The sequence below is a fragment of the Diabrotica virgifera genome, chromosome 3, assembly GCF_917563875.1.
Source record: "Diabrotica virgifera virgifera chromosome 3, PGI_DIABVI_V3a".
Taxonomy (NCBI): Eukaryota; Metazoa; Arthropoda; class Insecta; order Coleoptera; family Chrysomelidae; genus Diabrotica; species Diabrotica virgifera.
In genome coordinates this window covers 100,094,634-100,118,534 of record NC_065445.1, presented here as the reverse complement: position 1 = coordinate 100,118,534, position 23,901 = coordinate 100,094,634, and the positions used below count along the sequence as shown (strand labels likewise).

At 31.9% G+C, this 23,901-nt stretch overlaps 1 protein-coding gene across 2 annotated transcripts in view; it reads left to right on the top strand.

Annotated features, from left to right (window-relative positions):
- LOC114341305 (DNA-directed RNA polymerase I subunit RPA1) overlaps positions 1–23,901 on the top strand; it is a 158,952-nt gene that overhangs the window by 50,537 nt on the left and 84,514 nt on the right. For both annotated transcript variants that reach the window (XM_050645351.1, XM_050645353.1), the window contains exons 6-9: positions 2,412–2,558; positions 14,621–14,752; positions 15,678–15,898; positions 20,539–20,671. In XM_050645351.1, coding sequence (XP_050501308.1) covers positions 2,412–2,558; positions 14,621–14,752; positions 15,678–15,898; positions 20,539–20,671 — 633 coding nt within the window. The remainder of the gene's footprint in view (positions 1–2,411; positions 2,559–14,620; positions 14,753–15,677; positions 15,899–20,538; positions 20,672–23,901) is intronic.

The following is a 23,901-nucleotide window of genomic DNA, read 5'->3' as shown; positions in this document are numbered from 1 at the left end:
GTTATTTGCGAGTGAATATGTTCATTTTTCAACAAAATAACCACATTTTTAGACGGTTTTTGGCAAATAACTCGAAAAGTAAGTATTTTGTCGAAAAAAAAGTTCTTAGCAAAAATATAGCCTATAAAAAAGTAAAACAAAATGGTGTACGCGTTAGGTCTCTGGATCTCGCAGAACCAGAGTTATAGCCAATGAAAAATAGATTAATATTCACCAAATTTCAAATAGAATATTTCGACGTGAAATATCCAAAAAATTAAGCACTTTTTGGGGAAAACCCATTATAACTTTTTTAAAATGTTTAAAAAAGCTTTATTTCTGTTTTTACAAAAAGTTTCTAGCATTAAATTTAAGCAAGTTACGCTCAAAATAAAGTTGGTCCCTGTTGTTTTTGCAAAAAAAAAATCAGGAAGACCACCCCCTAATTAACAACTTAAATAAAATTAATCGTTACCGCTCCACAAATGATTTTACTTATGTTGTGTTTATATGATCTGTAAGTTTCATCGATTCAAAGTGCTTATTTTTGAAAAAATTTGGTTTCAAAGTAAAATTTTTAAAAATTGAAATTTTGAAAAATATGCTTTTTTTTTCAAAATAACTTAAAAATTGTTAGAGATACCAAAAATCTCGAAAAACAAAAAAAGTCAGATTTGCTTTTCAGAATATCATGTATTTTTTTTGTTTTACTGTTAGATAAAAATTGATTAAGATTTGGTGTTTCTAAATTTGCATACATTCGTGATCAGTGACTCGTTCAACCCCTTTTAACTACAGCCCTTTCAATTAAGGACTTTGAACCGATGAAACTTACAGATCATATAAACAATATATACACGAGTCAAGAAACTTGTGAAGTGGTAACGGTTAAGTTCATTTAGGATACTAATTAGGGGGTGATTTTCTCGATTTTTTTACCAAAACCCAAAGGGACTAACTTTATTTTGAGCGTAACTTGTTTAATTTTGATGCTAGAAATTTTTTTTATAAAACAAAAATGAAGCTTTTTTTAAACACTTTAAATAAGTTGTAATGAGTTTTCCCCGAAATGTGCTTCATTTTTGGTTATTTCACGTTAAAGTATTCCATCTGGAATTTGACGAATATGAACCTATTTTTCATTAGCTATAACTCTGCTTCTACTAGGTGTAGAGACGTGATTTATACACCTTTTTTTTTTTAATTTTTTACAGGCTATATTTTTGCTACGAATATTTTTTCGACAAAATACTTACTAATTGAGTTATTTGCGAAAAACCGTCTAAAAGCGTGGTTATTTTGTTGAAAAAATGTACATATTCACTGGCAAATAACTCGAAAAGTATTGACTTAGTGAAAAAACTCTATAGAACAAAAGTTGCTTAAAATTAGCCTGTTTATCCATTTCCTGACTTTCTTTGGACGAACATTTTTTCACCCCCAAGAGGGGGTGAAAACCACCCCCAGGGCAAAAGCACATATCGGCACAATATCACTTTTTTTGTTTGACTTGTTAGCTATGTGCATGCCAAATTTCATGTCAATCCAAGCGGTTCTTTAAAATTTAAAGGTTTTGCAATATTTTACCGTTAAAGAACGGACTATAGATCTTTGAGAGAATTTTTGCCTTCACAGAAAATTAACTTAAATGTGCTGTCTTGATATCACTATATTATACTAGGTTGAAACATCAAGATATGAAAATTCAACCGATAGATCTTGCAAGCTGCATAGGTTAGTCCAGTCGTACGAATAGCTTTGACAATATGACGCTGTTTACTGAGTTTATTATTAATTTGCTGTAACACAATTATATAGAACAAATAGATACCTAAACGATTATACATTTAAAAAACAATAAAATACTGTATAAAAGGTATATCGCCGCCGCCTACGAAAAGTATAACTCCGAAAAATGCCGTTAAGAATAGAACTTCCAATAAACGCCGCGAAAAATATTATTTTTGATTATATGATTGTGAAACTTATAATCCCTAATAAAGTGTTAACGAAAAAATTTATTTTTTGAGGAGTATCAGCAAAAAACATCATTTCTGTTTGTGGGTTCACGAAAATTATAATTACTAAAAAGTTCTCAGAAATAATTGTTTTCGTCGGCAGAAACAGAAACAGAAAGGGAAATAATTGTTTTAGTCGGCATCTATTATGAACTAAATCTTTTCGTTTAAATATTTTGGGAGTTATAATCTTCGCGGACACGCATATACAAAAAAATTGTATCGCCAACACTTATCAAAGAGTTATTATTTTCACTGGAATTAGGAATCACATTAATCACAGGTACCAGCGTTATATTTACAAGGATTTTATTGTTTTTTGTATAACATGGTATACAACCAACTACAGGAAAACTTTTTCCTTGTGGAGATTATACAATAAATATTTCTTTTATTTATTTTTCCTTTTTTTAGGTTAACTTCGTGAATGGTAGAATATTAGAGAATAAACAATCGATTGGTTACAAAAATATCATACAAAATGTCATTCTTTTAAAAACTATAATACAAGTAGTACAAAGTAAGAGCGATATTAATAGCTTGTCATCTGTGGAAGCTAAGGTAGGACAATTTTATATCTTAATATTTTAGATTATTGTTTAATATTTATGATAAAGGTTAGCTTACACGTGCTTCTGATAAACAACTAAACCGTTCTTCAATGAATTTTTTGCGATATTTCATGTCGACAACAATATATTTTTTTAGAATTAAAAGCAGAGTAAAGCACGACAAGCTTATGGAGATATTAACCAATATTGCAATAGACACCTGAAATCTAAGAGTTATTAGCAATCTTTATTGGAATCAAACATCGTCTATCCGGACAGAGGCAGGAGAATCCTACGATATCAAAATCAAACGTGGGGTCCGATAGGGAATTAACGGAGAATGTATCAATAACATGATATACGCAGACGACACGGTGGTAGTCGCTGACAGTTCTGAAGCACTCCAGGAGTTAATGAGTAGAATCACAGAAGTAAGTCAGAGATATGGACTTTCACTAAATATTAAGAAAACAAAATCTGTGATGATCTCTAAGAAGGAACAGCAGTTTGGATGAATCAGTGTGAACGGTGAAAAAACAGAAAGAGTAAAAACATACACCTACCTTGGTAAGAACGTCAATGAAAATTGGGACCAGAAATCAAATGTAGGATAGAGAAAGTATTATAGAGAAGTTTGTATTTCAAAAAATGGCTAAGCTATTCAAATGTCATGATTTATCAATACCCATAAAAATCAGGTTACTACGATGTTATATCTTTCCTATACTCTTGTGTGGAGTTGAGTCATGGACTCTCACAGACGTCAGCTGCGAGAAAATTGAGGCTTTCGAAATGTGGTGGTTTATGGTCGAATCTTGAAGATATCTTATAGCGATCACGTTACTAATCAGGATGTATTACGAATACAAAAAGAACAAGCTGAAATGCGAGCATTATCATAACGAAAACTTTGTTTATTTACGTATTTTAATTCATAATATGGAAAATTTGCTATTATGAAAAGTTGTTCAGAATTAAAAATTATGTTTTAATGTGCAATTATATCATTATAATTTAAATGTAAATTATAAAGGTAATTTACTTTTGATCGAAATTCATATTTTTTATATACCTCGTATAAAATTAATAAAATTTGATATATGATGGTTGCATCATAAATCTTAGACCATGAAGAGCTTTTTATGAAGAATAACTTTTCTTCGTCAAATTAAAAATAAAAGAGTTATAAATGAAAATATTGTTGGTATCCATAATTTGAGAAAAGTCTTCAAATATTTTTTTCCATTAGAAGGATGTAATTGCACATATAAAACCATAATTTTTTATTCCAAACAACATTTCATATATTCGGTTCGCTAAACTCAGACACAACTGGCTAGTGAGTTTAGTCAGTAATTTTGCCAATTCGACAAAAGAATAATTACTTATTACAGTGGAACCTCGATAACTCGGATTAATCGGGACCGCGGCCGATCCGGGTTATCGAAAATCCGGGTTAGCCGGAGAGCATGGTAAAAATTAATAAAATACGGTATACTTATAGATAAAGTCCCTTATAAGCAAAATAATATGAAATATATATGCACAGTTACCTATGGTTGTATAGAGTTTAGTATAGACAATATAGAGTATTATTAATTTCTAGGTAAAAAAACTCAGTCAGTTTGGTTGTGTCAATAATTTCGTCTGGTCTGCTTATGTAATTTAAGAACAGTGACTCTTTCATTGTTTAAAAGAGCATTGTTTAAAAAACAATTTTTTAAAAGACAGTTGAAAATAAATAAAGGAATAACAGGTGCCTGTTGTTTGCGATAATGAATGTCGCTCTGCCGCCGCCGTGTGCATGTCATTTTTACTATCATATAGTTCAAGTTACACAGATGCCCATTATCTCTCAAATATTATATTATCATTGAAGGGAAGTTTTATCAATGAAACTCGATATTTTTAAGACATTCCAGAAGCGGCTGCAGATAAAATGTTTTAACATAATACATACATTTTTATTGTTGAAATGTTTGTCCGATGAAAATCGGTCCGGGTTAGCCGGACTTCCGGGTTATCGGGGGCCGACTTATCGAGGTTCCACTGTACTTAATAATTACTAAATAATTAGTAATTTTGCCAATTTCGGCAAAATTGGCAAAAAACAAAAAAATTATCTACTAAAATCACTAGCCAGTTGTGTCTAAGTTTAGCGAACCGACTATAATAACAATTTTCATTTCATAACAAATGGAACAGTCCATTTATCATTAGGTAGTCCCATTAAAGGGGAGGCAGTATACTCGTATAAACCTTTGTAAAGTTATTATAGATCAATTAAGTTAGTAAAAAATAAGCCGTTTTTCGACATAATTGAAAAGACGAGGCTTGACAGTTGAAATGTGTAGTATGAGATATTACAAAAAGACTACCATCTTGGGATTCATCAATTTTTTAGTGGAACAATTTTTAAATAAACAATCAAAACGTCAAACTTAGTTTTCTGCTCATAACTTAAAAACTTGTTTATTTAGAGATTTGACGTCCACAGGTAACTTTTTTAGAAAAAAAGATACATCGAATGAGATAAATGAAAATCGGTTAATAAACAAAAAAGTTATTGCAAAACGGACGACAAAATCGCTGTTTTTGAATATTGTTAATAACAATTTTATTGTTTATTAAAATATGGTTAAATATACCTAAACTTGAGGGCAATATGGTGTTTGAACGGTGTGCAAAAAATGGTCCAGATCAGTTAATTAGTTTTTGCAAAATTGAATTTGTTTATAAATTTTTTTGAAAAACGAGCTAATTTCTGAGGCTGGTCCAGTTAATATGGCTGAATGTATGTCAATAATTCGGGGCACATTTCCTTCGTTAAGATGTATACTAATAGCCTATGAAAAAAAAAATTTAAAAAATTACATGTACGTACACAAAATTATTTGTTAATAAATAGCAGTTTTTAAGCTTATAAACAAATACAATAAATTCGTAGAAATTAGATCAAATTAAATGGCAATAAAAAATACGGAAGGCTGGTTAAAATACACAACTTTAAAAAAAAATTTAGGTCCTACAACCCTTGGGGTCTAAGATGGCCCCTTTTTTTGAAAAAAATCACTGTTACGTTAGTTAACACCACTAAGAGCTGAAATTAACCAATCTCTTATAAGAAAAGTCAAAGTTTTTAACAAAGTTTTTAGCAAAAAAAAATGTTAAAAATTGTTTAACCAGGAGTGTTATAAACAAAGAGTATTTTGCGTTCCGACTTTTTTTTTATTTATTTAAAATTATTTTGCAATCTGTTGAGTGTCAACAATAAACAAAAGTAATTACACTGACTAAGGACTAGAAAGATTTTACCCACTGGCAAAATCAAAGTACAATTTTTATAAAGTTGTGTACAAAATAATTACATTTCATAACTACCAACTCATTAGTTTAAAAGTTTACTCTAAATGGTAAGTCCAATGGTTTGAACCTCTTTAACCTACGCTGTTCTTCGGAATTGTCTAGGAGGTTAAGTGCAAACTGGTTTTCGTGATCCTCCAACTTGGCAATGTAAGCAGCGCTACGTTTTGTGATGACTTCTTGTACCGTATCAGTTTTAAGGTCTCGATGAATAATTCTGTTGTTGATGTACCAAGGTGCATTAGTGATGGTTCTGAGGGTTTTTGATTGGAAGCGTTGGATGATTTCGATATTGGAGTGACTGGCTGTTCCCCATAGTTCCAACCCATATGTCCAGATTGGCATAAGTATTGCCTTATAGAGCAGCAATTTATTATCCAGAGATAGTCTTGATGAACGGCCCATTAACCAATACATATTTCTGAATTGGAGACCTAGTTGCTTTCTCTTGGTCCAGATATGTTTCCTCCATGTGAGACTTCTGTCCAAATGAATACCAAGATATTTTACCTCGTTGGCTGATGGTAATTGGTGATTGTTTAAAGTTACAGGAGGACAAGTTCCTCTTCGTGTTGTAAATGTAACTTGAATAGATTTTCCTTCATTGACTTTAATTTTCCATTCCAAAAACCAAATTTGTACTCTGTCTAGATACGCTTGAAGGATATGCGAGGCATAAATAGGGTCTGTGTGTGAGGCTAGGATTGCAGTATCGTCGGCAAATGTTCCTAGCATCATTTCTTCTGTAAGTGGTCTCTCCTCTAGTGGTTCCTGAAGAGGTTTAGGTATATCTGCGGTAAACAAGAGATACAAGGTAGGTCCCAGCACGCTACCCTGTGGTACGCCAGCTTTGATAGAATAGAGTTTGGAAATTGCATCTTGGTATTTAATAAAGTAACACCTACCTGACAAATATGACTCAAGAAGAATGTAAAAGCTGTGCGGTAATGTCCTTTTTAGCTTGTATAGGAGGCCTTCATGCCATACCTTGTCAAATGCCTGCCTAACGTCAAGAAATGCCGCTGAACAGTACCTTTTGGCCTCAAAATCAGCATTTATATGTTTTACCACTCTGTGAACTTGTTGGATTGTTGAGTGATGGGATCGAAATCCAAACTGGTGGTCTGGAATTAGATTTTTGATCCAGGGTTCGAGTTTTTTTACTAATAGTTTTTCGAAAACTTTAGACGTGATTGGCAAGAGGCTGATTGGCCTGTACGATGTAGTTTCTTCTTGAGGTTTCCCCGGTTTTAGAATGGTTATTATCTGAGACACTTTCCATTGATCAGGAAAGTAACCTAAGTTTAATATGGCATTGAATATAAACGTTATAAGTTTTATGCATTTGATAGGTAATTCTTTCAATACTTTTCCACTGATCAAATCGTACCCTGGATATTTTTTATCGTTTAAATTATTAATAGCCAAGATGACTTCGGACGATTTAAATTTCGGAATAGGCAAACTCATTTGATATGGACTTTGAAGAAATGAGAATACGTCTACTTCCACAGGTGAATTCACTTGATTGGGAGTAAATACTTCGGAAAAATACTCTGCAAAACAACTTGCTTTCTCTTGTGCACTACGAGCCCATTCTCTGTCCGATTTTCTAATTGGAGGTGACGGTTTCTGGGGTTGTTTCAGTTTTCTCGTGGCTTTCCATAGCGAATAATCGGTATCTTTAGTGGAATCTAAATTTTCCAAGTAGTACTGAAGTGATTGGTTTTTGAGATCTTCGAAGAGCTTTTTTAATTCCCTTGATGCACTATTGAATCTACGCTTATCAGCAGGATCTCTGGTCTGTTGCCATCTTTTCCTCAGTCTTCTCTTTACCAAAATTTTTTCTTTGACAACTTGTGGGCAGTCATTTATTATGCATTTATTTTGTATTGTTGGTGTTGCTTGCCAGGCAGCTGATTGGATATTTGTAGTTAGTTGTTCCACAGCAAGAAAAAGGTCCTCTTTGGTTTTTAGTGGAATGTCTAGAGACACCTTGTTCTCCAGGATAGATCTGAATTTTGGCCAGTGTGTGCGTCTGTTATGAAGTGAGGGGGATATTTCTTTAATAAGTACCTGGGTTCCAACTGTGAATAGTATAGGCGAGTGATCAGAAGATAATTCGTAGCATGATGTAGCTTTTATATTAGACCTAGGGATGTTCTTAACTACAGCAAAATCGACCAAATCGGGGATTTTATTTCTGTCCGAGGGCCAGTATGTTGGTTCGCCGGTTGATGAATAATCCATATTATTTGACTCTATGATATTTAAGAGAACTCTACCTCTCGGAGTGATTAGTCTTGATCCCCACCTGGTATGTTTGGCATTATAGTCCCCTGCTGCTATGAAGCGCCTCCCAAGTGAATTGTAATAATCTTTAAATTGTTCGTTTGTGATAGAGTGTCGTGGGGGGCAATACAGCGCAGATACTGTAAGTGGTCCATCCCAGTCTTCAACCACAATATTGGTCGCTTGAATATGATTTGTTTGGTACTCGCCAGCATTATGATGTTTTATTGTATTTCTAACTATAATAGCAGAGCCTCCATGTGCTGATCCATCTGGATAATTAGTAGTATATATAGTATAGTTTGGAATTTTAAGGTAACTTTTTTGTGTAAAGTGAGTTTCGGATACTAGCAGTATATCTATTTTATGAAGGTGCAGAAAGTATTTGATTTCCTGTGTATGTTGTGATAAGCCATTGGCGTTCCATGAAGCTAGTTTTAGAAACGCCTCCATCTTAGGGTTTTTTAGCAATGAGAGCGGTTAAGAGGTTTAACATTGTGCTCATTTGTTCTACCAATTGTTTGATCATATTTTTAAGTTCGAGCATGTCAGTGGATTGTTGAAGACTGGGAGCTGTATTTGATGGTATTTGATTACCAGCGGTTGCTACCTGAGCATAGGTTACATTCGGGACTACTAAGTGTTGGTTTGATTGGACAGGCTGACTTGTTGGTTTGCTTCTCAGTTGTGGAAATGCTCTTTTTTGCAGCTCTTTGTGGACTAAGCACCCACGATAGTTTGCTGGGTGATTTCCTTCACACAGCACGCATTTCACCTGGTTGTTTCTTTCTTTGTAAGAGCACTGATCAGATCTGTGGTTACCCGCGCATTTAACACATCTTGGAGAAAGGTAGCAAAAATTTTTGGTATGGCCGTAGCGTTGGCATTTTATGCACTGAGGTACTACACGCTTTTTATGTGGAGGTTCAAAAATTACTTTATAGTTCAACAATGAATCGATCTCATATATATCTTTGTTATTCTCGGCTTGTTTTAGTTCAACGTAGAACAGTGGTAATGGCTTTTTAGTACCTGATTGACGAATGTTATTGATATTTATGACTTCGTGCCCTACGCTTTGGATTTCCGCCTTAATTTCGTTGATATCTGTAGATGGATGTACATTTCTTAGTACAACTCTGAATGAGCGATCTTCTTTGAGTTGGTAGGTATGAAATTCAGTATTTTTGTCTTCTAGTGCTTTTGTTATGACAGAGTAGACTTCATTATTTTGAGGCATTATTTTTACTTGGTCATTGGCGAGAGTTTTTAATACATAAGCATCTTTTGCAATCGTTTGTAGTAGTTTGGTAAGCGGAGTAATATTTTTAACACCGTAGACAAATATTGGTGGCGTTTTAGTAGTTGTATTTGTATTTTGGCTCTGGTTTTCTTCTGTAGTTGTATCCTGATTTGCATCGTTTTGTTCTTTTTGTAATACAGAGAATTTGTTGGAGGTCGATATTGGTGAGTTTAACCAGTAATCATCTATTTTGGATTGTTTTGTTGCTCTAATATATTTTTCCGGGCTATCAATTTGATTTCTTTTTTTGTTATGTACGTGTTTCCAATCATCTGGTGCAGATTCAGCTTGGGATTGCGATTGAACAGGTACTACAGGATAATATTGTGCTGCACTAGTAGAAGGCTGCATCGGTTGTGAAACTAAATGCGGTTGCACGCTTTGAATACTCTGAGCTGTGTTATTATATAAGGACTGTTGAATTGGTACATATTGAATTTGCGCGTACGGTCCTGAACATTGGTTTAGTGAATTTAGTGATGGATTTATAGTAATGTCCTGTTCTGGATACTGTACATACTGAGTATTATAATTTTGACTCATGGTTTAAAGTCGTTAAGATCTGAAGCATATTCTCATGCGTTATTAAATAATATATTTTATTATCAATAATTTTGAAGCTAAACACTAACCTCTTATTTACAGTTAACAGTTTTTGGTATAATAAAATATTGTTCTACTTTTCTTATTTTTTTTTAATTTTTATTATTTTTCTTGATTTGATGTAAAAAAACCCGCGAGAGGGGTTAATTTCAGTTCAACCCTGCGGAAAATTAACCCCCGTCGGCTTTTTTAATGCTTTTGTAATCTCTATATTTATAAAATTGCAATATTTATTTAAATAATAATAATGAAATAATACGTTACTTTGGAGCGGTGATTCCCACCTTTATACTGTTGTCAACACTTACAACAAACCGAAGAATGTTTTGACACAAAGTTCGAGTTTTTTTCACTAATTAGCACTATATGTAGGAATATAATGTTTTTTGCGGAACAAAAACACTCTTGAAAATGACATAGTACATCTAATTCGCGTGAAATTGATAAGTTCTCCAAACACTTTAAATAACACTCATCACTTTTGGACACAATAAAATAGTTGTTTTTCGAATACCGAAACCAGATTTGGTTATCAAAGCTTTTTAGACAACCGTCCGCTTTGGCTGCTAATTAACGACTGCGTTCCGACTAAAGTAAAAAAAATAATGGGCGTAGCCGAATGAGAATAAATTAGCGCACTATCATTCGCTAGACCGTTGCAGCTCATTTTGAACATTGACAGTATACCGGATTTTGAAGCTTAATATTATATATATTTTGGTAGAAACTTGAATTTTATGAATATTATTCTGTTGCACATTTATTTAGTAGAATTATATTTTAAATAAATAAATTTAAAAAATAACAATAAAAAGGCCACTTCAAAAAAGGTTTATACATCCCATTAGCTGCTTTGTTTTGGATAATTTTGCGATGAAAATAAAATAAATGTTATTATTTTAATAAGGTACCATAGATAAAAAAAAATTAGTAAACTTGGTACAGTAGAATCCGATAGGTAGGTATAGGCCATTTTTCTTCTCTATTTTGAATCCGTGTGTAGTCCAGGCTGTATCGTCGACCACGTTAGGTAAATTATTCCGATTGGTATTTTTTGCACAAACTTACTAAAAAAAAAGTTCCTTATAACAAATCCAGACGGTACCAAGAGCTACCGCGGTCGGAAAATTGTTTAAACAATTTTTTCATTAGTTTTATGTTTACTTATAAAAGTTGGGTGACAAACTGTTCAGTTTATAATTTTAATCAACGTAGCATTAAAACATAGGTCCTGAAGAAGTTTTCTGGAAAATTTCAAGTCAAAATATGCAAGAGAAAAAAAATTACGCGACCTTATAGACGAGTGGCACTGCCCAAAAAACGCTTATTTCTCGAGATATCAACCACGATGTGGTGAATGGCTAATTTTAGTCTTACTTTATGTTTTTGATGGTGCTGAAAACGAAAATGAGGTTTATTTTGAATTTTAGATGGGAAAACATTCTCAAAATCGCGATTTTACCCTAAAAATAAAAAAATGAAATCACGTTTTTCTTAAAATTAAAAGTTACACCACTTTATTTCTATAAGACATTTTGTTCTCTGTACTCTAGATTTTGACATAAAATTAATTGAACAGCTAAATTTCAAATTTTGTCACTCAACTATTGTGATTAAACTTTGCAATTCAAGAAGCTGCACCTTTTACTTCAAACAATTTATAACTTTTTTTATAGTAAGACAGAAATATTGAAGCAGGTCCCATTGTCTTCAGAACGGTAAGAAATATATACTATAAAAATTCAGAAAAAAATATTACAATGGAACAGAGTTGTAGCAAGTTAAACGCAAAAAAACGTGATTTTTTTTTATTTTTAGGGTAAAATTGCGATTTTGACAATGTTCCCCCACGTAAAATTCAAAACAACCCTAATTTTCGTTTTCAGCACCATCAAAAATATAAAGTATGACCAAAATAAGCCATTCGCCACACCGTGGTCAGTATCTCGAGAAATAAGTTTTTTTGGGGTGTGCCGCTCGTCTATAACGTCACATAACATTTTTCCTACTGCATATTTTAAATTAAATTTTTTTGGAAAACTTCTTCATGAATTATATTTTATTTCTGTGTTGGTTAAAATTATAAACTAAAAAGTTTGTCACTCAACTTTTTTAAGTAAACATGAAACTAACGAAATCTGACCACAAAATGTTTAAAAATTAACAACTTCTATTTTAATGTGTTTAATCATTTTGGACAAATCTCATTGTAAATGCTTCAAAGATAACACAGTAAAATTTTCAAAAGGAAATATTTACAGTGAGTTAAAATTGAAAAATCATCAAAATTCATTTTTCGCATTTTTGCATAACCTTTGATTTTTAAACATGTTCCACTAATTCTAGAAAAAATAAACTCCATATTCAGATTCAGAGACCTCGAAAACATAAGGAATGACCAAAATTTGTCATTCATCTTAAAGTTGATTTTTGTGGTCGGTATAACGTAATTTTAGGAATTGCTGCTGGTCGCCAACCGCGCCCACGATTCAGTCAATCGACTACGCTCGCTATGTTTTACTTTAGTCGGAACGCAAAATACTCTTTGTTTATAACACTCCTGTTTAAACAATTTTCAACATTTTTTCTTGCTAAAAACTTTGTTAAAAACTTTGACTTTTCTTATAAAAGATTGGTTAATTTCATCTCTTAGTGTTGTTAATTAACGTAACAGAGATTTTTTCAAAAAAAAGGGGCCATCTCAGCCCCCAAAGGTTGTAGGACCTAAATTTTTTTTAGAAGTTGTGTATTTTAACCAGCTTTCTGTATTTTATTGCCATTTAATTTGATCTAATTTCTACAGAATTATTGTAATTGTTTATAAGCTTAAAAACTGCTATTTAATAACAAATAATTTTGTGTACGTACATTTTTTTCTACTTTTTTTTTCATAGACTATTAGTATACATCTTAACGAAGGAAATGAGGCCCGGATTACTGAGATCCATTCAGCCAAATTAACTGGACCAGCCTCAGGAATTAGTTCGTTTTTAAAAAAAATTTATAAACAAATTCAATTTTGCAAAAATTATTTAACAGATCTGGACCATTTTTTGCTCACCATTCAAACACCATAATGCCCTCAAAGGTATATTTAAACAAATTTTAATAAACAATAAAATTGTTATTAACAATATTCAAAAACAGCGAATTTGTCGTCCGTTTTGCAATAACTTTTTTGTTTATTAACCGATTTTCATTTTATCTCATTCGATGTATCTTTTTTTTTTTCTAAAAAAGTTACCTGTGGACGTCAAATCTCTAAATAAACATGTTTTAAGTTATGAGCAAAAAACTAAGTTTGACGTTTTGATTGTTTATTTAAAAATTGTTCCACTAAAAAATTGATGAATCCCAAGATGGTAGTATTTTTGTAATATCTCATACTACACATTTCAACTGTCAAACCTCGTCTTTTCCGTTATGTCAAGTAAAAACCTAACTTGATTGGCCTATTAGGAAATTATTGCTTTCAAAATATACTCAAATTGTATTTTTGAACATCTTCTTTATTTTATATAATAATTAAATTCACTATCAAATGTCATTGATATTTTATTAATACTTAATTTAAAATTTAGTTTGACATTCACGAAATATCAAACTCAAATGTAAATAACCTATGCATTGCTTAACAAATTCAGATTAAAAAAACTAGCCTACTTACTATAAACGATTTCAGCTGACGTTTAGTGTGTCGGCAGAAAATAAAAGGATTATGACGTCATATTTTAGACTTTGAGGTCGATTATCTCGAAGACGGTTAGAGATATCGAAATGCCGTTTTCAGATTTGGATTCAGAAGACAAAACTACATAAGAATCCATGGATAAATCTACTCTAAGTATTGCAGGAGCGGCGACGCAATAACACACAGACTTTGCGAATTTATAAACGAAAAAGTTTCGTTGAAAAGTGCTGTTTACCACAATAAAAACACCCAAAATGGGATATCTCGGTCACATCATGAGGAACAGCGAGAGATATGGACTGCGCTGCAACTAATTTTACATGGTAACGAAGAAGGAAAACTCGGACCAGGAAGGCGAAGGATTTCCTGTCTGAAAAATCTACGTACGCGGTTCAACACAACAACCACAAATTTTTTCAGAACAGCAGTGTGCAAAGTACAGATTACCATGATGGTGCCCAACATCCAAATGGATAGGCACTACAAGAAGAAGAAGAATGAAATTTTTTTCATTCCTTACTCTTTTGTAGTCCTTATGTGCTTCTTATGTTCCTATTGATCTAAATCCTAAATGTTTTCCATTTTTGCATTTTAGTTTTTCTTCCTGTCTGAATGATGGTGGTTTCTTATTCTGTTTTTTCATCAGTGCTGCCTTAGCTGTAGTATCAGTAGCGTTTTCTCAAAGACTGTATCAAAAATTTTATAATACCTAAAAATTCTTAGGTATATCCAGAATTGTAATATAATTTTGGGAAGACCTTAGCTTAGAGGCTTAGACTATATAATTGCTATGTGTATATTATTTTAAAAACATTTTTAGAGTGCCTATAGCATTGCCAGAGGAAATTCTCCTGTAGAAAAATTAAATTATTGCTGGGAAGAATTGCAGAGTGACGTAAACGGGTTACTTGATAATGAAAATGTTCGACAAGAGGGACAGGGATTGAAACAGGTAAGACTTTAGTATACATTCTTATTTTTAGTACCGGTTAAGAGCGTGAGTTGTTATGTCTTAGGCCTGGCGCAAATTGAATCCAACCGAGACACAACCTGCGCCGGCGGGACAGGCGACCCCGTAAATTTATTTTTTTAGCGGACCGCATATTGAATCCAACCGTTGGCTGTCGCTGTGGCTTTCTCCGGATGCTGTCCACTTAGATGATTACCGATTTTATTCGGGAGTGAAGTGATTAATCCCTGTTTCAACAATCATGACGTACCGACGCAAAAACTCCGACGTATTCCCATCAAGCATGTCCAAACAGCGCTGAAAGTTATTAATTTGTTGTTGTTTCTGCTCTTGTGTTAGGAAATGCGGCTGTCATTTGGAAAACAGCTTTCTCGTACCCAAATGTTCATGTATAATAGTCAAAATGCTACCCTTTAATAACTTTAGAGGGTCAGCATCTTTGTAACTTCACTTTGCTGTTTTTTGTAATGTTCAGCATTTTTTCGATGTTTTCTGGAATAACTGCATCACTTAGTCTTCCGAAGCGCTCAGCATCATTGGTTTCATCGTTCGAATTCAGCAAACTATCGTTGAATGGTTGTACCCGATGGAGCAGAGTCCCGGTAACACTTTTTGGGTCATTGCTCAGTTTGGACGGTATTTTTTCTCATCGAATAACACTGATCAATCAACACACGAAATTGCTTTGAATCCATTGTTAATAAAAATCACAAAAGTAGCCTCTCTTCAAACACTAACTGGTAAATAATAATCCGAATAACATAAACGTTTTGATTATAATATGTTTTTGAAGGTTAGGACTACGAAATGTCAAATGGAAAATTCATCAGAGTCACCATCTCACGGTGAGGCCCGGGACTTGATTAAGCGACGTATTAAAAAAGGGATTGTTTTTCTTTATTTACAGATCATTGAAAAGAAAGAAGGTGTTATACGTATGTGTATGATGGGTAAACGTGTTAATTTTTCCGCTAGATCAGTTATAACTCCTGACCCCAACCTTAATATCGACGAAATCGGAATCCCGGAAGAATTTGCAAAGAAGCTGACTTATCCAGTAGCTGTAACTCCTTGGAATGTTGAAGAACTAAGGAAAATGATTTTAAATGGACCTAATGTTCACCCAGGGTAATGTATAAATATTTACCATAAAGTGGACTCTTCAAATGTTATTACTCTGTTTAAAGTGTTTTGCTAGACTTCTTTCTTTGTTATCCTATGATCGAGTAATATGACCCGTATGCACGCCAATGTTGAATATAAAATTCTTAATTGTATGTCAAAAAATGCGTAATAACTACCTCTTTAAACCTATCAAATTTCATTTGCATATCTCAACTGGTTTTAGAGCAATAAATAAATCGTCAGTTTGAAAGACAAAATTCAACATCACGTATCTCGGAAACGAAGCATTTGCGGACATAGGTTTATCAAGCAAACGGTCATTATTTTTTAATGCAGAATTACCCCTTAAAATTTGTCGCACTTATTTAGAAACACCCTGTATTGATAAAGAACATGGCTAGAGTTGTTAAAGTCCCTAACTTTTTTATTATCCGACATAAGTGATTGAATAAAAAACAGAATTAGTGGAGTCACTGAAGGTGGATATGAGCTATTACCTCCGATTTCGTTGAACCTCCATCGATTTGCATGAAAATTGGTGAGTGGTTAGAGGATATGTCAAGGAACAAAGGTGACATGGTGCCAACTTGCGCTTTTACCCTGGGGGTGGATGCCACCCCTTCTCGGGGGTGAAAATTATTTTATTACAAATAACCCCATAACTCGATAGAGGGACAAATTTCAAACAAAATTTGTTATATAAAGTTATTAAAATAAATCAAAACTTTTTGAGTTATTACAGATCAAAGATTTTATTTTTCTTGAGAAAAATGCATGTTTTTAACCAATTTTTCATCAATAACTCAAAAAGTGTAAGTTTTACAAAAAAGTTATTAATATCAAAATTGAAGCTAATAAAAAATTAAATAAACCCCTTACTACAAAAACCTTTTAATGTTAACTAAAAGTGAGTTATAGGTAATTGAATGTATATTTTTTTCGGCGAGTAAAAAACTCGTAAGTATTCAAGCTGAAATAACGGGAAATTGATGCATTTTATAGCATAAACTTATTAAACATTTGTCAAAGTACTTAAAAATATCTATTGAATGAGCCCCCGAACATGTTGATAGCGTTAAAATTTATGCTCCAAAATTTTTTCAAAATTTATCTTTTAAAAATTTTTCCAAAAAATGTTATTGTTTTTTTTTAATAACTCCGTTCGTGTTTACGATATCAGGTTCATCTAAAAACTGTTTGAAAGTCAATTCCAAGTGCTATTTAAGCATGTTAAACCTAATGTTTTAAACCCCTTACTTTTTTAAAAATTAAAGGTTAAATGACCCCGCTTGCATGGTTCCCACAGCAAAATTTAAGATTTAAACGTTTCTATCTCGGTTATTTTTTACCCTATAGAAATAGTAAAACAGGTAAAATATTTGGCACAGAAAAAACTAAAATTTGGTTATATATAATTTTTTACGTATATTGAGTATTTTTGGAGTTATTATCAAAAGAATATGAGAATTAGGTACAATAATTTTAAAAATTATGATTTTTTTAAATTATATCTTTTTTTCAAAAATATGCATTCCAAACCGGTCAAAATTATCGAACACATTACTTATGCTAATATAAAGAAGTTCTTGTAAGGATTACTATAAATTTTAATTTTTGTGGAAATGGCGTATGTTTTATTTTTCACTTTTTCCTAAAAAATTCGAAACGGTTCTTTTATTTTCATTATAACTTGCTTAATTTTGACGCTATTACCTTGTTCTAAAGCTCATTTGATAGGTATTCCGAAGTACTTTAGCAAATGTTTAACAGGAATATTTTATACATTGCATCGATTTCCCGTTATACATCGTTCTCCCGCTTGAATACTTAGATTTGAGTACTCGTCGAAAAAAATACACATTCAGTTGCCAATAACTCACTTTGAACTAACATTAGTTTAGTTCTTTATGTGAGGAATGTATTCAATTTTTTATTATCTTCAATTTCTGTAATAATAACTTTTTTGTAAAAGCTTATAGTTTTTGATTTATACGTGAAAAACCGATTTAAAACATGCATTTTTTTACGAAAAAATAAAACCTTTGGTCTTTAATAACTCAAAAAGTGTTGATTTATTTTAATAACTTTATATAACAAATTTTGCTTATAATTTGTCCCTCTATCGACTTACGGTATTATTTTTAATAAAATAATTTTCACCCCCGAGAAGGGGTGGCATCCACCCCCAGGGTAAAAGCGCAAGTTCGCATCATGTCACCTTTGTTCCTTGAGGTATCCTCTAATTACTCACCAATTTTCATGAAAATCGATGGAGGTTCAACGAAATCGGAGGTGAAAACCTTCAGCGACTGCACTAAATGTTAAGAAAACCTGGGGCTATATTTGGGTTTTAATTTCAATATTTTATAAAGGCTAGAATATTTCACAACACCCTAGAAGGGTGTTGTGAAAATTGAGACAAAAACCCAGTTTGATTGGTACACCCGGTATACAATGAAAATTTACCTGTCTAGCAATAATATTCTTACAGCGATATTGTTAAAGAATAAGGCTATAACATATTAAAACAATTTCTTAAATCTGACAAAAGGTTTAGGAGATACGAGACATCAAAGATGACCCATTTTTTGGGGTGCCCGTTTTTCGTGCCGGTGAGTGTAGATCGCAATAAAGTGGATGTCAAAAAAACATTAAAATTATCAAATACATCATCATCATCATCATTTAGCTCTACAACTCTATGTGAGTCTTGGCCGCGTTTACTATTTCCCTCCATTGTTGTCGGTCCTGAGCAGCTATTTCCCATTGCTGTACTCCCATAAATGAGTCAGATTAAATAAATTATTAGAAGAATTTTTTACTAAGCAACAACATTTTTGTTTAATTTAGTATTATTTTGTATTTTGACAACGACACCCGACTTACGTTAACGACAAACGTTAATAAAATCATTTTTTTTTTGGTAAAATTGTGGCTTATTTCCCATTGAAAATAGTTGATTATCATGTAAATAGTTTTCGATATATACAGTAGGAAAAATGAAAGAATACCCATGCGTCATCGATGATGTGCATACGAATCAAATCAAAAATTTTTAGTCAAAACAACAACGTCTAAACTAAGTTAAAACTGTAAAACAACGGATGTGACTACTACCCCACCGTACGATTTTTCGCTACGTAAATGTGTCAAAAATGTTTTGTGATGTTATTCTTTTTCTGATAATACCCTGTGGTTCTGTGTTATTTATAGTATGATGATAATACCTATATATTTATTTGATAGATTAATAATACAAAAATATTGAGTAAGCAAATATAGTATTATGATTTTCTCCATGTTAAAGTTGCCGGACGTAAATAGTAACAGGAATTTAAAAAAATGTCGTTTATGTCAGCTGCATTAAGTGACGTAAATGAAAGTAAACTTAATGAATTCAGATCATTTTGGTATCCAGATAATTTTCCAGACATTATCTGCAAATAAATGTACATTCGTAAAAATATACTAATCTGTAATTTTATACACTATGATTGAAAAGTCAGAGTAATATGTACACGTTTGGCAAACTCATAGACAGAAGTTACCCATATTGACAGATGATTACTTACAAATTTTATTGACTTATTTTAATTAGATAAATACTTACCAAACCAAAAATACAATATAATATCAAAATAGCTTTTAAAGGAACTGAGTTTATTCAAGTAAATACGACTGATTATTAAAATTTATAAACTCTACCGAACCTAACCCAGTTTCACTGTCAAAGTGACAGGAATTGAATCTATCAGATTATAGTTGACCAGCACGATTACTCGAATAGTAGTTTATACAATCATTAGCTCTACTGATGTTGAATGTTTTTCTAAGAATGACATTAGAAGTACAGAAATAGTCAAGTGTGAGTTTAAATTTTCTACTACCTTAATATAACTACGTTGAACAATTGTATCGCCGTCTCACTCTGTCAATTATAAATATGTAACTGCGTATGTCTTGGATAACGTTTTTGCTTAGTAGACAACACTTAATTTTCTATCTCTCTCGTTTGTTACTTATAGAAAAAGGCAGCCAAAATATGTGCTTGATATGATCGTTCGTGGGTATTCTTTTATTTTTTCCTACTGTAGATAGTGTGACTTCGTCGTGAAACACCCTGTATATTCTCCTTTTCATGACCATTTTTCAGTGCGTCACAAATTATAGAAAAAAAAGGTAAGTCCGTGATAAGACACATTTATGACATTTATTCTAACATGACATTTTAGTTAAATCTGACAGTTGTCACATTTTATTTTCAATTTGGAATAAAAACAAATCAATTGTGTCTATTGCATTTATAAAATGGTATTTTCTTTGATTTGTATAGTCTTATAAATTGTACAGATTATATTGATAATATTATTATTTTATTTAATAAATAATTCTTTTTTGATTATGGCGCCATCTATCGACAACTAGAATAATCACCGAACTAGAATAATTACCAAAGTAATCACCGACGTGCCTTTTTTTCTGTCACATACAATTTAATGCGTTAGAGAGAAATCGAAAAACTGTTACGCACTGAAAAATGGCCATGAAAAGGACTATACCAACTAAAAAATATACTTGAAATCTGTCGTTTTTATTTTTATGTAATTGACTTTTTAACATACATATAATTTTTTTTCTTATAGGGCAATTATGATAGAAAACAATGGGATTCTAAAACGAATTAATCCCTATAATGAAGTTCAACAAAAAAGCATATTGAAATGTTTGTTAACTCCTGAAGCCACTAAAGGACCAAAAGGACAAGGAATTCAAATCGTAAGTATTTTTGTGCCAATTCACTATTATTACTAGATGGTCTGATAAATAACCTCCTTTGAAATGAAGACTTTTTCCGGAAAGTTCCTTTTAGCTTAATACAACGATTCCAGTGATTTTCTAACTTCTTTATGCCGTCCGAATAATACGATTTTGAAAGCAAAATAGGCATTTGTTTCATTAATTATGTCTTGGTTTGAGTTGAATTTTTGATTTACGAGCTATTTCGTTAAATTTGAGGTCACATAATGATCAGAAGAGGCTGAATCAGGAAAATGAGCCGGATAAGAAAACAAATCGAAGCCCAACTCATGAATAGGGATATTCACAAAAAATTTAATAGTCATTTTAAACATGTAAAACGATTAAGAAACACCCTAGGAATAATTGTCTAAAATATTAAGAAAATTAAAAAAGCCTGTCTATGAAAAAACTTCATTAGAAATCTAGCATTATTTTAAATTTCAAGAAAATGCTTCTGACGTCATTAGTCGTACATGTCCACAGTATTCTTTCTCTTAGGGTACCTGTTTGACGTTAGTTCAGGTCATTTTATTTTGTATTTTGTTCTCTTATGGTTTTATCAGGGCTAACGTGGAGTTTTACGGTGAATTTGTTTAGTTTTAAGCGTTTAAAGTGGATAGACTGTTTCTAAGGACATATTTTGGGTGGTAAATAAATAAAATGAAAGTTTTTAAAATAGCTGATTCGCTTAACCTACCTACTGTAATGTAACAATGGTGTCTGATTTCTTGTCATCTTGTAAAGAAATAAATCAACCACAGAGTAGTGGAACGTTTATTTTAATAAGGTACAGGGGTGAAAAAAAAGAGAAAATTTAGTGTAATTTTTATTTTCAAATATTTCATTCAAAGGAAACTTTTTTGTTTATTCTAACGGACTTTCGGCCCAGAGTAATAATGTAATGTTTAATTCTGCGTTCAAATTGTTCAAAAATATTTAATGATTTTCTTAGGATTCGAAAAAATTAATGCATTTAAACCAGTTGTCAAATTTTATTTGCAATTAGGCATAAAAACAAATCAATTGTCTTATTGCATTTATAAAATGGTATTTTCTTTGATTTGTATAGTCTTATAAATTGTACAGATTATATTCGTAGATATATTATATAATTAGTAAATACATTTTTTTCTATTATAGCACTATCTATCGACAACTAGAATAATCACCGAACTAGAATAATTACCAAAGTAGTCACCGACGTGCCTTTTTTTCTGTCATATACAATTTAATGCGTTAGAAAGAAATCAAAAAACTGTGACGCACTGAAAAATGCTCATGAGAAAAACCATACTACGAAATTTAGAGAACCAAAATTTGACAGTGTAGTCTAAACAAGCAATAGACCTATAATATTCAGGGTGTTTGGTAAAGAATGGGCCATAGCTTAACCTTAGATTCCTTAGGTTAAAATAGGTCGATTTAAGCTAACTTACCTTAGTACAAAAGTTGATAATAACCGAAATACAGACAGGATGTCAAAGTTAAACTTTTATTTTATTTATTCTTGAATATTTCCTGACAGGCATGGGATAACGACAAGAAATTTGGTAAGCAGGGGTCTTTTGGGACCAGAAATCTAAATTCGCTACCAAAAATGATGTATGATGCAGAGGGCGCCACATACGTCTTTCTGTGCTCATTTAGTACGTTCAGTTTTTTTATCCCCCACTACTATACATACTTTTTAAATCAAAATTTTTATTCTCTTAATATTTTTACTTAAAAAAATGTAGACAACATTGATCTCGCTAAACTCAACCGTTTTTTATATAAACGCATTTTAAATCTGTGAGACAACATAATTTTTGCATATTGTCATTGTAGTTACACCCGAAAAATAACTTAAAACAATAATAATTGTGCCAGTTCTCATATTTATGTCATTGAATCGAAAATTCCATTTGAAGAAATTTGCGATACATTTTTGTAAATTTTTATGGTTGTAAGTTATTTTTCGGGTGTAACTACAATAATAATATGCAAAAAATTATGTTTCTTCGCAGAATTAAAATGCGTTTATCTCAAAAACGGTTGAGTTTAGCGAGATGAATGTAGTGTACCTTTTTTAAGTAAAAAATTAAGAAAATAAAATTTTTGATTTAAAAGTATGTAGAGTGGGGGATAAAAAAACTGAACGTATTAAATGAGCACTGAAAGACGTATGTGGCACCCTCTGGGTAATACATCATTTTTGATAGCGAATTTAAATTTCTCGTCCCAAAAAACCACCGCTTACCAAATTTCGTGTTGTTATCCCATGCCTGTCAGGAAATATTCAACAATAAATAAAATAAAAGTTTAACTTTGACACCCTATATTTCGGTTATTATCACCTTTTGTACTAAGGTAAGTTAGCTTAAATCGACCTATTCTAACCTCGGGAATCTAAGGTTAAGCTATGACCAATTCTTTACCAAACACTCTGTATATCCAGCTTTTCTTTTGTTTCTTCGCGTTTGTATTTTTCAAATAATGATTAATGATAGATAGAAAGCCGTTCTCCTCCATATGCGTCATTGTTACAAACACGTCAAATTTATACAGCTGTAAAAATACACTAATGTCTACATCGCTCTAAAATTTGACATGCATGCCTAAATAAATAATTGACTTTTTAAAACTAATGTTTTTTTTCTATCGCAGTGCTCTCATCGGTGAAAGGGTCTACCTAAACGAAACCACATCATCCTTAAAAAATATTTTTCTTTTCTCTTATTAGTGAATGTTAATCGGATTTTTCTTATGTGTAATTCGATCTCTTGTATACATAATTTTTAGTTTATGACCTGAAACCGTTTTGAAGTGTCTACATATGGTGCGAGACAGGCCAAATTTTTTCATTCTCACTTAAACCATCGAGAATGAAGCGTGCATTTTATGAATATTAAAATATAACGTGTATGTGAAAATATAATATTTAGAGTGTAATGTTTTAATCATTAAAGTTTAAAGTGCTTATTGAAAATGGCAATGTAGCCGAAACGTTTAAGCAAAAATAAAGTGTTTTATTTTATCAGACCGATAGACCCAGGAATAAAATTCTTCTTAAAACTCTACTTACGTTCAAATGATTTTTAATATAGTCTACTATTGTTAAGAGTCATTAGTATAGCGAAATTTTTATTTTTAGTATACAGGGTTGGTCGAAACTCGGAGTGAGTATTTTCTGAGTTTTCTTAAATGGAACACCCTGTATTTTAGTA